General features: G+C 38.0%; 1 protein-coding gene and 1 long non-coding RNA gene across 3 annotated transcripts; one reads left to right on the forward strand and one right to left on the reverse strand.

Annotated features, from left to right (window-relative positions):
* Nucleotides 1–2,091: 2,091 nt before the first annotated feature.
* gata6 (GATA binding protein 6) lies at nucleotides 2,092–8,686 on the reverse strand. 2 transcript variants are annotated; one of them, XM_027031819.2, is made up of 7 exons: nucleotides 8,601–8,686; nucleotides 6,837–7,736; nucleotides 5,913–6,079; nucleotides 5,292–5,417; nucleotides 5,106–5,193; nucleotides 4,903–5,003; nucleotides 2,092–4,576 (listed from the first exon to the last, which is right to left on the reverse strand). In XM_027031819.2, exons 2-7 carry the CDS (start codon nucleotides 7,678–7,680, stop codon nucleotides 4,424–4,426), a joined length of 1,479 nt encoding a protein of 492 aa, XP_026887620.2. In that variant the 5' UTR covers nucleotides 7,681–7,736; nucleotides 8,601–8,686; the 3' UTR covers nucleotides 2,092–4,423. The 2 variants fall into 2 exon arrangements, with proteins under 2 accessions (XP_026887620.2, XP_026887628.2); XM_027031827.2 differs by lacking the exon at nucleotides 8,601–8,686 and adding an exon at nucleotides 8,091–8,269.
* A 201-nt stretch (nucleotides 8,687–8,887) lies between these two features.
* LOC113591360 lies at nucleotides 8,888–12,273 on the forward strand. Its single transcript, XR_003412188.2, has 2 exons — nucleotides 8,888–8,975; nucleotides 11,755–12,273. It is a non-coding gene; the product is annotated as an uncharacterized LOC113591360 (long non-coding RNA).
* The last annotated feature ends 563 nt before the right edge of the window (nucleotides 12,274–12,836 follow it).

Raw genomic sequence — 12,836 nt, forward strand, 5'->3', positions numbered from 1 at the left:
CTTTCGAATGAACTATCACTCAGTTATTTTCATCTGAACGACTCTGTAGGAGTAACTCTAAGCCTGTGTTATGTTTTTTTTTTTTTTTTGCTTGCACCATTTGACCTGATGACTAAATAGCTCAGCGGATGAAAGATCCCAAACCTTTGGTGTTCTTGTAGCAGACACAATCGTTTATGTTGTGCTATACCTGATTCAATCGAATTTTGCATTTGATTTAGGGAAATTGAAATGATTACTTAGGCAATCCACTCTTCCAGGGCGACTATTAAGAAAACGTGCTTGATAATGAAGGCACGCCTAGTTAAAACGTAAAATAACAGACTTGTGTTTGTATGTGGTACTTTATGTTCCAATGATACGAATGCTACCTTATGCCAACCGTAATTTTTCAACAAAATAAATATTTGTTCACCATTCAGTTATCAAATATTTCCAGGCTTAAATATTCAAAAGATTGTTTATAATTTATCATGGTTGAAAAAGACAAATGGATTTTTAAGCTGGCAAGTATGCTCTTATAAATATGCGTTGTTCTAAACATCTAAAGTAGAAGGTCATCAACAGAAATTCCTGTTCTGTAACCCCTGTTCTAAAACTCATTAGTGCTTGTGTCGAATGCAGATGATACTGATAGAAAGCCGCGTGCCACAGCAAACATTCATCCTTTTAGTTTCCATCAAAGGTACCGTCCAAAATATGTTTATTTATGAAGAACATGCTCATTCGCTGGGTCTTGTCCACCTCGCCAACCTATGCATGCTGAAGCTACAATCCCATCTTGTACCACTAGGGCACTGCTCACATGCAGCACGACTTTTGCCAGTATTTTTCAGGGAAAACATTCAGCTCAAATCCCTCACAGATTCCAACACCCTATAAACTGTGTGGTAATATGTCATGCAGTCCGAGCACATAGGCTAATGCTTTCTGATAAATCGTGGTCAACTACAGAGCACTGCGATGACAGCAACAGGGTGCAGGCATATGATGTGACGTTAGTGCGAGGTAAGTGAATTCTGTCTGCCTATGCCACAGCTGTTATTAATGGTGTGTGTTCTTGACTTCTTTGGGTTTATGTTGTGGCTGGTACTTCTCATCAGAGCAATGGAGGGCAAACATAGTTCAAAAGGGCAACAGGGAGCAATTGTTTACTCTGTGGAAATGCTTGTCTGGGCTGGTCTTATGATGATGTTGCAATAGAACAAACAGAGGCAGAAACTGACCTATGGGAAAGAGAAATAACTCTATAAAAGTCAGGGAGTACTTTTTCAAGCTGCATCTGACCATAGGAAAACGTACCCCACAGCAATGACATAATGTTAAATACATTCCAAAATGCTTGTCAAATAGCACAGTCAGTGCATTAGATACTGAGTTATGAAAGAGTTTGCTCAGAGTTCTACAAAAAAACTATCTGTACACCTTAACAAAAGACACCCAATCTACTCTTTACAGCATGTGGTTCTCCGGCTTTGGCTGAGGCCCTCATGGGGCCCCAGTGTTCTCTCGACACTGTGTCTGTGCGACCTGACAAACACGAATAAAAGAATGTACTCGGCTACCATGCAAGCGGCACAAGATGTGACATCAGCACACAAAAGGCACAAGATTTAAAGATGTTGTCAATCAGCCGTAAATCAAAGTGCAACCCTGGGTCAAGGTTCAGTGCACTCATAAGCCAAAGTTCATACTGAACAATAACACTCCAAGCCTCAGATCAGAGTGAAGCCATAAAGTGCTAAAAGCAAAATTTAACTTGCGCAGATCATGTGAAAAAGTGCTTTGCCCATATTTATTACTGATAGTTAGTGCTGTTTGACAGCATAGACATTTATATTGCACAGAAATCACGATTACCTTTTTCACTGAATTATAAGAAACTGGTAAAATCATCAGTTTAATTGTTTACGGGCCTCTGATGGGCCTAGCACAATTAGCCTTTGTCATGCATTTGTCAATTTTACAATATACAATTTTATACAATTAATGGCAATACACTGCACACTGTAATAGATTGTGTATTAATTTGAGTTTCGATAACATGACAATGATTACACGAGGCAAACAAAGGACATCAGCACAAAGTAGTAGAAGAAGAAGAAACAGTCATTTATTTGCTGTTCTTGTTTATTTTTCCAGTGTGGGTGAACTCATCTGGAGGAGGATTAGATGAAACATTTGCAAATTTAAAAAAAAACAAAAAAACAACAACAACAACAAATAAGCAAGACAAATTCCAGATTTTGGGTCAGTAATGTTGGATATTACCTATGACTTGCTTAGTGGCCATCCATTGCGGTAAGGAAGAGAATTGGGTGAAACCCAGCTAATAGTCTAACAGACATGGTATCTCATCAAACATTACAAATAGTTGGAAAATAGCTGTGATTCCAAATTTAAACAAAAATTGTAACAAAGCGATTTTATTAACTGTTGTAATTACAGATTCTGCAAAGTTCTTTCAAATTCAAAACGTAATCCTGAAAATATCTTAATGCCAGTATATAATCACTGAGATGTATAGGTGACAAAAAATTTAAAATGGGGAAATCATATGATGCTCAAATTTTCACCAGAACAGTTAATAATGTTTAAAACTGAAATTATTCCAAAATGCAACCATAGAATACAAATACATTATTCCAAATAAAATAAGAAAACACTTCTAAGAAAAACACATTTACAAAATAAATAACTTTTAAGTTTGTAAAAGAGAATGATAAGGATTGTAGTCAAATGTTGCTTGTGTTACTCACACAGTGTCTTGGCTGAGCTAAATAACTTAGGATCTACTGAACTTCCTTGCTGCAGTGAAAGAAGTATGGCCCTTCAAGAGATATTTCAACAGTCCTTCTCATGCTCCCAAGACCCTATTTAAAATCAAAAAAAGGTCTACATAGATCATTCCAGGATAACCACATACCTACTCCAAAGCTGTTCGTCACGAAGCCATTTTGGGTGTGACAAGACTGAGTGCAATATGTCACCTGAAACATCAGTTATTTTAATAGCACATCTGTGGTCAAAATGACAACTAACAAGAAGCATTGAGCTTTCTTTGTCAATGTGATTGATATTTTTTATAACAAAATCACTGTACAAACTTAAAACATAATCCCTCTCCTACAGTGAATATAATAACTGGGACCACAGATCTGTATTTAATTGTAAGAAAGAAAAAAGAACTATTATTTAGCATTCAAAAATGCTATAAGTTAGGTAGTTATGTCTCACAATAAAAAAAAGAACGCAGCAAATTTCTTTAGCAGTTGTGTATTGTAACAAAGGTTGCATCAGAAAACAAATCCTGAGTGCCGTTTGTTCTGAAAGATAATGATCACTGTGGTTGCACTTTCTATTTTTCTGTAATTATGAAACTTATTGAAATTTGCTCCTTAAATCTTTCAGAATCAGCTTACACAAAGTCATAGCAGTACCATTCACTTTACAATGCAATTATGTTGGATCATTGAGTGTTGATTTGACACTGATCAACAGCAACATGGGGGAAAAAATCAAGCAAGAAGGTACAAGCAACGTAGCGGTTCCTCTCATTTCTGATACCCTGTATTAAACCATCAAAATTGCAGTCAATTTTGATAAGAGCTTTTCTTAATATGGGGGTGGTTGGGATGGTGGTGGGGGGGGGGTTTGGCATCAATTCATGCCACACTGCAAACAAAGACATGCTTGTAAAGGGAGACTTAAAACAGAAGAACAAGGATTCAGTCCTACTCTAACATATCAATTTTATTTGACAAAAAAAAAAAAGCATTAATTTTAACAACTAGCTTCATAAATACATTTCATTCATTCAGGGAGGAGATTCTTACACATCTTCAGTTCCAGTTTCAGACAGATCAGACTTAACATTTCTAATACTTCCTGTTACCATTTCTAATGCAGTGTTTTTCTTCTGTTGAGATCATCTTAGTCCAATCAAAAGCCTTCCAGGTGGAAACAAATAAAATATCCATTAGCACTATTGTATATATACGCACACACACATACTATAGCATTTTGATCCATGTACTCCTCCAAATGAAACTCGTAGTGCAGTGTGTGTTCTGAAAGTACCAAAGGCAAGCTGTAAGGACACCATGGTGAGGACCTTTCCTCCGGCACTCATAGCCTCCACTGTGAACATCCAAAGAGCGTATTCCATGGATGAGCCACAAAAACAAACAAACAAGCAAACAAAAACTAAAACAAAAACCCTGGAGTAGTAGTTTGTACATTGCACCTGCACGAGCTCTCCAAAGCTGAAGGAAGCTTGAGACCATGAAGCAAATGAGGAAAAAGAAAACCGATGGAGGACAACTGCAGACCGGGACAGAAGCGGCCATTTCAAGAACAATGCCAGGGGTGATGCGGAGAGGCAGAGTACAGTGAGGCAGGCTCTGTCCAATGAGAGCCAGGGTCAGGCCAAGGCCATGGGGCACCAAGTGTCCCCTCGGACGGATGCTGCAACGTCACCGGTCGAAGTTAGTCCCACGTTTGTGTAGAGTCCATCCTGGCCAGGGTACTTCCCAACTGAGCCTGTGGTACCTGAGACCATAGTAGAGGAGTTCACCTAGAACAGAATATGTAATATTAACATGTATAACATGTATAATACATGTATAATATTAACATGTATACTGATTATTATACATGATTATGGATTATCGCAATGTTGCAAAAAAAATAAGATACTTTTTCACAAATTTTTTCAAACAAGAAATTTAAAAGGCCTAGATGTTTTCAATAATGAATTGTCTTAAATGAAAACTTAGTTGCAGATGTTTTTTTTGTTTGTTTTTTTGGGGTTTTTTTTTGTTGTTCAACGGACGACGTTAAACACACTTTAACCTCGTACATTCTCTGTGGATTTTTTTAAGCCGTAGCCTGTTAGCTCACCGAGGTCGCGGGCACCTGCGTTGAAGGAGAACTATTCTTCGAGCTCTCTTCTGAAGTCGAGGACGATGATGACGTGGGAGTCATAGGAACTGAACTACTTCCTGCGGACCAAGCAAATTACTTAGCTACATTATGAACTTTTTAAGCGGGCTATTTTTTTAAAGTATATTTTTATTTTTTTATTTTTTAATTTTGGAACGAACCGGATGATCCCTTTGTTTTGTTCAAGTTTTTCGGCTTTCTTTTCCTCGTCTGAATACCTTCTTTCTTCATAGCAAGGGGCCTGGGCACCTGGCAAACGCGGTTAAAAAAGAACATTTAAAATGTAATCGTTTTATCGTTATTGTGTTAGCTAACTCAAGATTCACACAAGTTGGTGTGGTACGTACCCCGTGTAGTTTTGTGTAGAGTCCACAGGCATTGCACACCGGTTCACCCTCTGCGTTTCTGCGCCAAAGGGTGGTAGTGCTAGTCTGGCAATTAGCACAGGAAAGCCCAATTCGTCTAGAAGAAGACTTCAGAAAAACAGCGGTAATGAATGGCAGATGCATTCTGTAAGGAAACTGCCTAGATTTATTTCTCGTGCCACTGGAAATTTAAACTTAAACATTTGGTATATTATATGATGGGTGTCCGGTTCCTATGGATCAGCGATTTACTGGTCAGCTGACTATTGCAAATTTAATCATCATTTCAAGTAGGCCTATCAATTCATTTTAGAAACAAAATGTTCCCAATTTTACTACATAGAATTGTATATGACAGTCACATTTTGTGCATTTCACGAATCACATAAATGTGCGTTATTAATATAATATTAATATAAATTGTCTAAAACACGTAGCCTGCGTTTCCCAATATCCTAATATCCATTTATGCCGTCGCTTTGCCAGTAAAAATAACTTTTATTATGGGAGTAAACTGTGAAGATCTTCCGAGATAACCTCCACCTATTGTTTGAAATAAATAGACAGGAAATTGAGGGGCTAAGTAGTTCGCGGAGTGCTTACCATTCGCTTCTGCGGCTTAATTAATGGTCGACTGAGCCCATTCATTTTGCTGTACAGACCGCAGGCGTTGCAGAGAAAGTGGCCTGTGCCGTCGCGTCTCCACAGCGGGGTGGAAATGGAGCCGCAGTTGACACACTCCCGACTCTCCACCATGTCGTCGAGTAGATCTGCGAAACACAGGCCAGGGGGCACCGCTGAATTCACCCGGCGACATTAATGAGGCGTAAATTCATTTTGCGTGCGCTGTCTCTCATCTAATAGCATTAATAACACATGCAGACTATAAGACTGCTTACAACAGTTTTTCCGCTTAAATTCCTCCCAGGAAAGTATTTGTTTTAACAATTATGACCATTTAAATGTGTACCATACAATGAACCTTACATGTAGCTACGATGCAGAGCTGTCTTATAAACTGAAATTAATTACCAATTGGCTGTAAACGTTTAACATTTGTTGTTGTTGTTTTTAAGTAGGTCGAAATAAATAAACCTGTTAGCGTTGGCTAAATATCTTCTATTTCAGATATTGCTGCTGGCAATTGCTGTAGTCTAATGTACAGTATATTCACAGGACTCCACTGTATAGTTTACTTTATTAATAACAACCTACGTGTATCTGTTTAGATACAAACTGGGTAGTATGAAATCACAGCGGTATTAATAAATTTCATATTCCCCCGAAAAGTTTCAACATTTTAATATTTTCCTGTTCTCATGTTCATCCTTATTCTTCCTCGCAACTTGAACCAATGTCAGGTACAACATATATTCATAACTAGATCTTATTCTTAATGAATATTAATGCAGTTTTCTAAAAAAAAAATGTTTTAAGGCTGATAAGTTAAAAGCAGTCTTCATAAATTTGTCGATCCTCGCGCACCCCCCCCCACACACACACAGCTGGAGGAATTAAAAAGTTTACCTCCAGGCCCTGGTCGAACTGGAAGCGGGGCGCCTCTGGTTTGCAAAGAGTGAAGCATGGAGTTATCGAAAGGTGTTCCGGGCCAAGCCGTCGGCAGCTGCGGCAGCTGCGGCGCCACGTAAGGAGGATACGGACTGGTGTAAGATCCACCTATGGATCGAGGCAAGTATTGGTCTCGGCCGTTTGCATTCAGCGGGTTGGAATAGCTAGAGTCCCTTGACGTGCCGTTGTTCATCGGTGGGCTTGGGGAGTAGTGAAAACGGTTGGAGGTGTGAGGGCTACCCGTGTTATACGACGGGCTCTCGGGAGTAGACTGTGACCACACCGAATGACTGCTTATCGCATGGCTTGGCTGCGACGACACACCTGGCTGCAGGTAAGGCAAGCTCGGTATCATGGGTCCGACCCGGGATGTCGGCACATACACAGGAGAGTTAGGGTTGGAGTGCATGTAACCAGCCGAAGGCGAATCGTAAGTGGCTTGGGTCTGAGCGATGGCCAGGGTCTGATACATGTCGCTGGGGTCCACGATAAGGCCAGCTTTGTGTGCGCCACCTGAGATGATGAGTTTATTGCTCTGGTCTAAATCCGTGAAGAGCGTAATGTCCTCCGAATTCGGCAGGGCGTTGACTGGATGTCCAAAGTGAACGTAGGAGTGTAGAGGCCTGCTCTCGGTCCGCCGGTTTCCTGCGTCGAGAGGAGTCGGCGGCGCAGATGACCTCAGCTCGTCTGAGGTGTGCCGGTCTCTCCTGTCACCGTGTATGTAGCTGTGTTCAGCCGGCGACCCCGGGCTACTGGACACTTCGCGCTTGACCATGGACCAGTTGTTTTCCCCCAGGTCCATCCAGGATGCTTTTGATATCTCACAGTGCGTTGAAAATGGAGGAGAGGTGAGTTACCCTGTAAATGAGATCAAGATAAACTTGAGAATAGTGTAAGCAAAGCTTGGATAAAACATTTAGGCAGGCAAATTCATCCTATTAAAAGCCGTTTTTTTTAAATTAACCTAATGCAAATATACTTAAGTAATGAAAAAAATCACAAACAAAAACAGATGTTTGCAAGGTTAAGAACTTGATATAAATTTTGATCACTCAGTACTATGGTTGTCGTTTCTATGATATTTGGAAAAACGTGAAGACATCCACTTCTTATTATAATACGCTGTGAAAACTTCTCACAATGGAACATATCACTTTATATTCTTTAAAATGTCCCAATCCCACACGCAATATTTCGGTAATGGTATTTTACCTCGCCGGCGATTCGCGTAGTGGCCATACTACAAGTCAAATATGTCACTGCTGAAACACTTAGAAATAATTCGAGCTTGAAAAGCAACATATGTGAATAACTGAACAGAACTGCACAACATTCTAAACAATTTTAGCTACTTGCGCACATAGCCCAACAGAGGGATCTACACTGGAGAACTGTATCCATCCGTGTCGCGAACTCGTCCTCCCTCTCCGCATAAACCTCATAATAATTACCCCCCACCTCACCCCACCCCCCCCAAAAAAAGACACACACCGTAATAGATAGGAAACAAAACGCAATATGTCTTTGCAACAAGGAGATAACCACTTGATAAGACTCTCCACAGATAAGAGCGTGCGGTAGGGTAACGGGGACAACATACCCAAACTGTTCTAGACTCTGCGCAAGCTGTGACGACGCAACACCGAGGGAGATGTTTGACAAGAACCGGAGAGGAAAAAAAGATTCAAGACGGAATATTTATAAAGAAAAGTCAGTACCGACCTACTGGTGGTTTGCCATCGGTCGCTGTTCGCTGTATCCAACAGTCATGTCGAGGCAGGTCTCGTAGGAAATTTGGGATGGAAGCTTTAGTTGACTCGTTACGAAGTTGAAGAGAGGCGGAGCCTCTTGAACCGAGCTCTCTGATTGGATATCAATCTGAGCAAACATCTGCACGATAGGGGTGCTAGAATCATGACACCAGCAACATCGGCGGGGACTTCAACTGTAATTATATTCTCGATTTTCTTTTGGCGTTCTCAGGTCTTGTATAATTATTTTTTTCATATCAAGTATTAGTACGAAGAGTCCATTTGATTGTGGATTTAATGACAAACATTTAAAAGTTGGTAGGCTATCATTTGACAAGATACCCAAGTAAATAATTGATTTTGTTTTTTAAATTATTTGGGGTTTTTTTCTCATGTTCCTTAGCACTATGAAGATCAACCTTAAGATACAACTTCATGCAACGAAGACCAAAATAATGTGTTCTCAGCCACGTCTTCTTATTTAATGATAAAAAGGAAGTGTGAAATTTCCAAGGCATTAAAAACATCGATACGTTTCATTCACGACAAAGCAATGTCAGTTATGTTTTAAAATTCTGCAGAGACTTAAATGACTTAAAGTAGCTATATAACAATTTATTAAGTTTTCCTTAATCATTTAAATGGTTTAAGTCTGAATCATTTAAATCTCAATTTAGGTACCGGGTTAAAGCAATCTGAAAGTAGGTATTGTGTAGATCAATCAACGTGATTCGGTGATAGAATCACTTTGACTTGTTTTTGTTTTAATGTTTGTAGATGTGATGCAAATGAAGACAGTTGATAATTAGTTTATCTAAGACGATGGGACATCATTTAGGATTGTAAGGGACCGTGCACAAACACTCAGCGGGCAATGGCACTACAGAGTGTTTTGCTTTGAACAGGCGATAATTTATTCAGACTGAATATACATTGTTTTGTGAATTGATTAAAAGTTGAGTTTGCCAGTTTTTTTTAAAAAAATAATTCTCCAGACAGAGTCCTTGTATTTGTGATCTTTAAACATTTCGTTATGTTCTTTTTTCATCTTTGCATGCTTTTGAGTTATAGCAAAGTTTTAAACGGATAGTTCCGCAGGGAAAAGGTAGATATTTTCAACTCTTAACGTCAAACTCGTTCGCTGTTACAACTGAGATTAGAAGATTAGGCTTTATTCTGAAGTAAGGCTTTAAACTCTGCACCACCGTTTTACGTACTGATTGATATAAACGATATCTTCAAAGTTGTTTATCATCATCGTATGTGAAAATGATTCCTCCAGGTTTGAAATCATCCCAGATATAAATCCCGTTCCAATTTTTAAACGTTTTTTTTTTCTTTCTGTAAAATCAGTGAAAAGTAATAATGAAGGAAAAGGATAGTTTTTTGTAGGAGCGTGTGAATGCATTATCCGGGCGTCAGCCCACTGTCACTCTAGTAGCGCTTTGACAAATGAGGTGTTCCGTTGATGGTTCTTTTTCACAAAAACTGTGAACGAATAATCTAAAAGACGGAGTCAGGACGCCTTAAAGTCTGATCGTCTGTTATCTTCACATAAACCAGAGACAATCCGAGCAGACGGGAGAAAACCGTATTTGTAGGGTAGTTTAAATAGTGATTCTTATACGGAAAATTCGTTTGAACAAAAGAACAAGGCCTACACTGACAAGCTTTAATAAAAAAATAATAATAACACCACCACTAACAATGACAATAGTAATTACATAATAATAATAATAATAATAATAATAATAATAATAATAATAATAATAATAATAATAATAATAATAATAATAATAATAATAATATCGAAGAGCATAACGTTAGGTTTCAATTTAATTGGACTTACATTAATTACATTAAAAAAAACTTTAGGCAATTAGTTTCAAAAACATTTTCTTTTTGTTCATGTTGACATAATAAAGCATTTTTTGCAATAAAACAATCATTTAAAATACGCAAAAATAAATATTTTTATAATGTCTTATATAAAAAATTGGTTGTAGTCAGGTTTTATATTGGAAGCCTTATACTGCCTTCGCTACATATGGTTATAGCAGAGACTTTTTAATTTTACAAAAGTTTATGTTTGGGTATCCTCAACACAAAATCGAAAATTTATTATAAAAACAGGAAATTCACTAGGGCATTACAATATATTATCATATACTTCTGGAAATTAAAGCTTTAACTATGTAGATCTTTAAATATTACGTTCATTTAAAGACGTTAGTTTAATTAATTACTAATTACTTAAAAATATATAAAACAGTCGTCTGTAAAGCACTTCGATTAACATATAAGTACGGTGAGAGATTCTCCACTTTTCCTTCTTTGCTTGAGTTTGGATGAGAAAAGAACAATAAAATGTACTTTACAGTACTCTGACCTTGTAAAGTTTAAGACGTGCTACGCAACACAGCTCGAGCTTGTAATTACAGACTCAAATAAAAGATGTTCCTCACAGCCTGGGAGGAAACGCCATGAATGCATTATTCAGAAACAGAACAGAGCTGAATACTTTATAATAATAACGATATTGATGGTGATGATAATAATAATTATTATTATAATACAACAACAGTCACAACAACAATAATAATAATAACAATAATTATTATTATTATTATTATTAGCTGTTGTTGTTTTTGTTGTTGTTATTGATGCTGTTATTCCATGTTATTACATTTATGGTATATGGCATACGGCTGTGTCTGGAGCAAATTGCTTTGTACTTTATAGAACATCCTCGTGTTAGCATTAATAGGTTAACTGTCAGGCATTATTAACATATATTTACAAGTACTGATTAATATATTTGTTTTAAGCTACTGTGCATGAAATTTAACGTACAGTACAAAACAATGCACAAAATGAGCAATTTTCTGTAAGAAAATTTCACATAATCTCTTTTGCATGGAATCAGTTTGCTCAAGTTATTATAAACTTCATTAATAAATATTGTCGACAGATTTTTTTAGTAGTCATATCAATGAAACACGAGATTCCAGAGGTCTTTATTTTAGTGGCTTGGCATAATATTGAAAATCATGTGGCATTTTGTTCTTTGGTATCGAGGAAATTAATTCTTCTTTCATCTAGTCAAATCCTTGCTTCTTTTACAGCAGTGGATGAAGCAGGAACGACACCGGCGTGCCTGAATGTTCGCTTCGAGGTTTCACTATAGAACCTCATCTTGCTCCACCCTCGTCTCCTCATAATCGTCGCTGGATTCGTTTACTCTGAATTGCACGTACTCTAGACTTGCTAATCAACAGGGTTGATTGTTATTAAGCAACCACATAAGTGTCAAGCGACACCATGGAAGAGACAGGGGTCGGCCTTTCCTCTGAACGTGTGTCATATACAGTAAGCAATGCAGACAGAGAATACACATTTCATTTCGTAATTCGTTGGTTCGTAGGTTCGCTCAGTCGTTCATTCAAACGTTTATTGAGGTTTTGCATGTTGCAGGGACTTACTTGTTTGTCAACACCTTTCACTCTGTAAGAAAATTGAAATATACAGTGTGGACTATGTATGACTATGCCTACTTCATCAGTCAGTTAGCCTTCAAGTTTCCATGTTTAACAGGTTCGCACTGATTTATTTCTAGTTTCAAATAAAAACCTTTCTCTCTTCAATAAGGACTGCTGAAGTAATTTCCTGTATTTGAGTAATCTGTTCTCCTCAGCATTTCTGCATTAAAAACGGACCTATTTACTTTCATGGTTTATGAAAGGAGTAGTAAACCGTTTATGCTCCCAAGGGAGGCCTGAACCAAGAGTTTGTAGGACACATTGAGGGACCTACATGTGGCTGTTTGAAATGGTAGATGATTAAACTGGACAGGTGTAAAAGGAACCTTTGTGTGTGTGTGTATGTGTGTGTGTGTGTGTTTGTGTGTGTGTGTGTGTGTGTGTGTGTGTGTGTGTGTGTGAGTGAGAGAGAACTTTGATAGTGAGTATGTTAACAACCTTCCCACAGATCATTGCAGGGTGGGCATACCCAGTTTGTCATGTGATTCCTCGTTGCTCATAACAACTGGATTTGTTTCGTAACCTGCACTTGAAGCTAACTCAGGCTTTACCAATAACCGAAAATATCTGCAGATGAAGGATGGTGTGTTAAAGAGATTTGAACATTTAAAATGTGTGCGGCTGAGGGACCTAAAAAGAATATTCAACAATACATAATTAGACTTTTA

Source organism: Electrophorus electricus, chromosome 7, assembly GCF_013358815.1.
Source record: "Electrophorus electricus isolate fEleEle1 chromosome 7, fEleEle1.pri, whole genome shotgun sequence".
Lineage (NCBI taxonomy): Eukaryota > Metazoa > Chordata > Actinopteri > Gymnotiformes > Gymnotidae > Electrophorus > Electrophorus electricus.